Genomic DNA, 2,468 nt, shown 5'->3' on the forward strand with positions numbered 1-2,468 from the left:
TTGTTTGTTTTTTTGAGGACATTGTTATAAAATGCTTTAATAAATAGTTTTTGATTTATTTCTAATAACAAACATAAATTCCACTAAATGAACCAAATAACTTTTGCAAAGCAATTCTTTTTGTACAAAAATTACATTTTTTTTTTATAGTTCTCAATCCTCCCCTGCCATTCCCAAATGTGATGCATAATCCTTTTCTGAACAGCTGTGAGGGATAGTTTTGAAATTTCTTTATTTTGTGTCCTCCCAGATATGGAAACAAGGTGCTGTCCAAGAGAGATTTTCTTTCTTTCTTTTTTAAACATGACAATTGCTAGAAAAAAGAAAAACACAGGTCATTGTCGCCAATTCTGAGGTAATCCAGATGTCTTTATCGGTTGGTACCTCGAACAAAAAAAAAAAAAAAGGAAAAAGAAAAAAAAAGCTTTACAACGACAGAAAAAATTGTTCCCTTCATGAAGCCTCAACCCAAAACAGGTGAAAGCAGATTGAGTAAAGTAAAAAAAAAAAAAAAAACCTTTCACATCGTCTGAGAGATCAGATTAACGCCCCTCATAGGCGACACGAGCCAATCAGCAAGGGTTTTCCGCACACGCTTTCTGGCGTCATAGTTTTTTTTGTTAGTTTCCAGAACGTTCCATGACAGCAAAAGGAGGACAGGAGGGGAGAGACTTTTTTTCTTTTAACGGAGGCGAACAAACACGCCACAATACACCACACAATCTTAAAGCATTAACTCCTTATAGTGAAAAAAAAACAAACAAACAAACAAACAAAAAATTAACATAAAATGATGACCTCTGTATACATACTGTTCTGCCTTTGGGACGCTGTTAATTTGTTATAAAACCTGCCTGTGAGAACTGGCATAAATAAAAGGAATGGCGTTGTAAAAAAAAAAGAAATTAAAAATCATAATAACAGTAATAATAATAGTAATAATAATAATAATTATAATAATAATAATAATAATAATAATAAAAAAGTGTGACTTGTCTTAATTTACTAAATTCAAATATACACAGCGACTCCTTTATTATATACATCTATGTACATGTTCTTGTCTTGTCTTTGATCAAATACCTCAATGCTTGGATGAGAGTGTCTCAAGAAACTATAGAGATATGACATAACCGATGGCCCTATCCCTTTTGATGGAGATTGAATAACCTTGTGGGGTTCGGGGTCTGGGGGGGATGGTGGGGGGGGAATAGGGGGCGACAACCTCGGCAGCGAGACGCAAATAACTTTGTGTTTGTGGGTGGGTGGGTGGTTGGGGTGGGGCTCGTTGAAAGGCACTTGCTACCAGCTCAAACCAAAAGGGAAACAAAAAGAAACTAAAACAAAACAAACCGAAAAATACTGCAATCCTCTTCTTTTTTTTTCTTCAGCCGAGACAACAGAAAGGAATAAAAATGGGTGAGGGGGGTGGGGTGTGAGTAAATCAAGGCCACTCTGTAGGCACAGGAGTATTCTTTTTTTTTGTTTGTTTTCATCATCATCTCTCGTTCCTCAGGGCAACGCACTTTCATAAGGCTGGCGTGCATCGTCGAGGAGAGCTGGACAAACGGACAGGGGACAGTCAGGGCGGGCGGGAGGGAGAAAGGGACACCTGCTTTCCGCTGGGTCCTAGAGTCAGTCAGTCAGTTCCCCCCTAACCCACCACTGCTTAGCCTTCCTATAGTCCATGGCAGAGAAAAAAAATTGAACACAAGGGGCAATTAACAAAACCACAATCATCTGTAAACAACAACAGAAAAAAAAAATGTTCTCTTTTGTATCTATACATTTATATTTTTCTTCCTCCATTATGAGTCATCTTTCTGCTTGTACACAGCAGGACATCTCTCCAAAAAACCAAAACCAAAACAATAGAACAACATAGGCCTCTCTTTTGTCTTGCCTGATTATAAAGAAATACAATTCTGCTTCATCTGTACACAAAAAAATAAAAATGTGAATGCCAAAGGAAGGGAGAGGAGAAGGAAAAAAAGTTTAAAAAAAGAAAAAAAAAAAAGTCCTCAGTGTCGACATTCAGCTTGAACAGCAAAACTCATTTGCTGGAAATAAAAAAAGAAATGTCAAGCCAAGAAAAGAGAGGAAAAAAATTAAGTTCTTTTCAAGCCGAAAAGTTTCGCTTTTTTTAAATGAGGTGAGAGTCACTCCTCCTCTCTTAAGATTCTCTGTCAGAGTTTATAGTTGGTTGCTTGGTTGTTTGGGATAGGCTGTTGGGATGGTTTGGTGAAGGGATTGGTAGAGATGCTGTAAAGGGAGATGGGGGGGTGGGGGGGTGGTTGGTATATTGAGGACTCATACACAATGATGTTTGAGGTCGGGGCCCATGTTGATGTTTTTACAGCGGTTGTCTTTGGGGCTGCGGAGAGCCCCCGCCACTGACGCCGTGGTGGTCCGGTGGGGCGTCTTGAGCGAGGCGGCGTTGCAGCTACTGCCGCCGACGCCGACGCCAA

General features: G+C 39.3%; 1 protein-coding gene across 1 annotated transcript in view; it reads right to left on the minus strand.

Moving 5' to 3' along the window:
- Nucleotides 1-2,310: 2,310 nt before the first annotated feature.
- jag2b (jagged canonical Notch ligand 2b) overlaps nucleotides 2,311-2,468 on the minus strand; it is a 58,262-nt gene continuing 58,104 nt past the window's right edge. Inside the window, exon 27 of the mRNA XM_062550268.1 lies at nucleotides 2,311-2,468. This exon is cut by the window's right edge and continues 195 nt beyond it. Within this exon, the coding sequence (XP_062406252.1) occupies nucleotides 2,311-2,468 (158 nt within the window).

Source organism: Sardina pilchardus, chromosome 12 (genome assembly GCF_963854185.1).
Source record: "Sardina pilchardus chromosome 12, fSarPil1.1, whole genome shotgun sequence".
Classification (NCBI taxonomy): Eukaryota; Metazoa; Chordata; class Actinopteri; order Clupeiformes; family Clupeidae; genus Sardina; species Sardina pilchardus.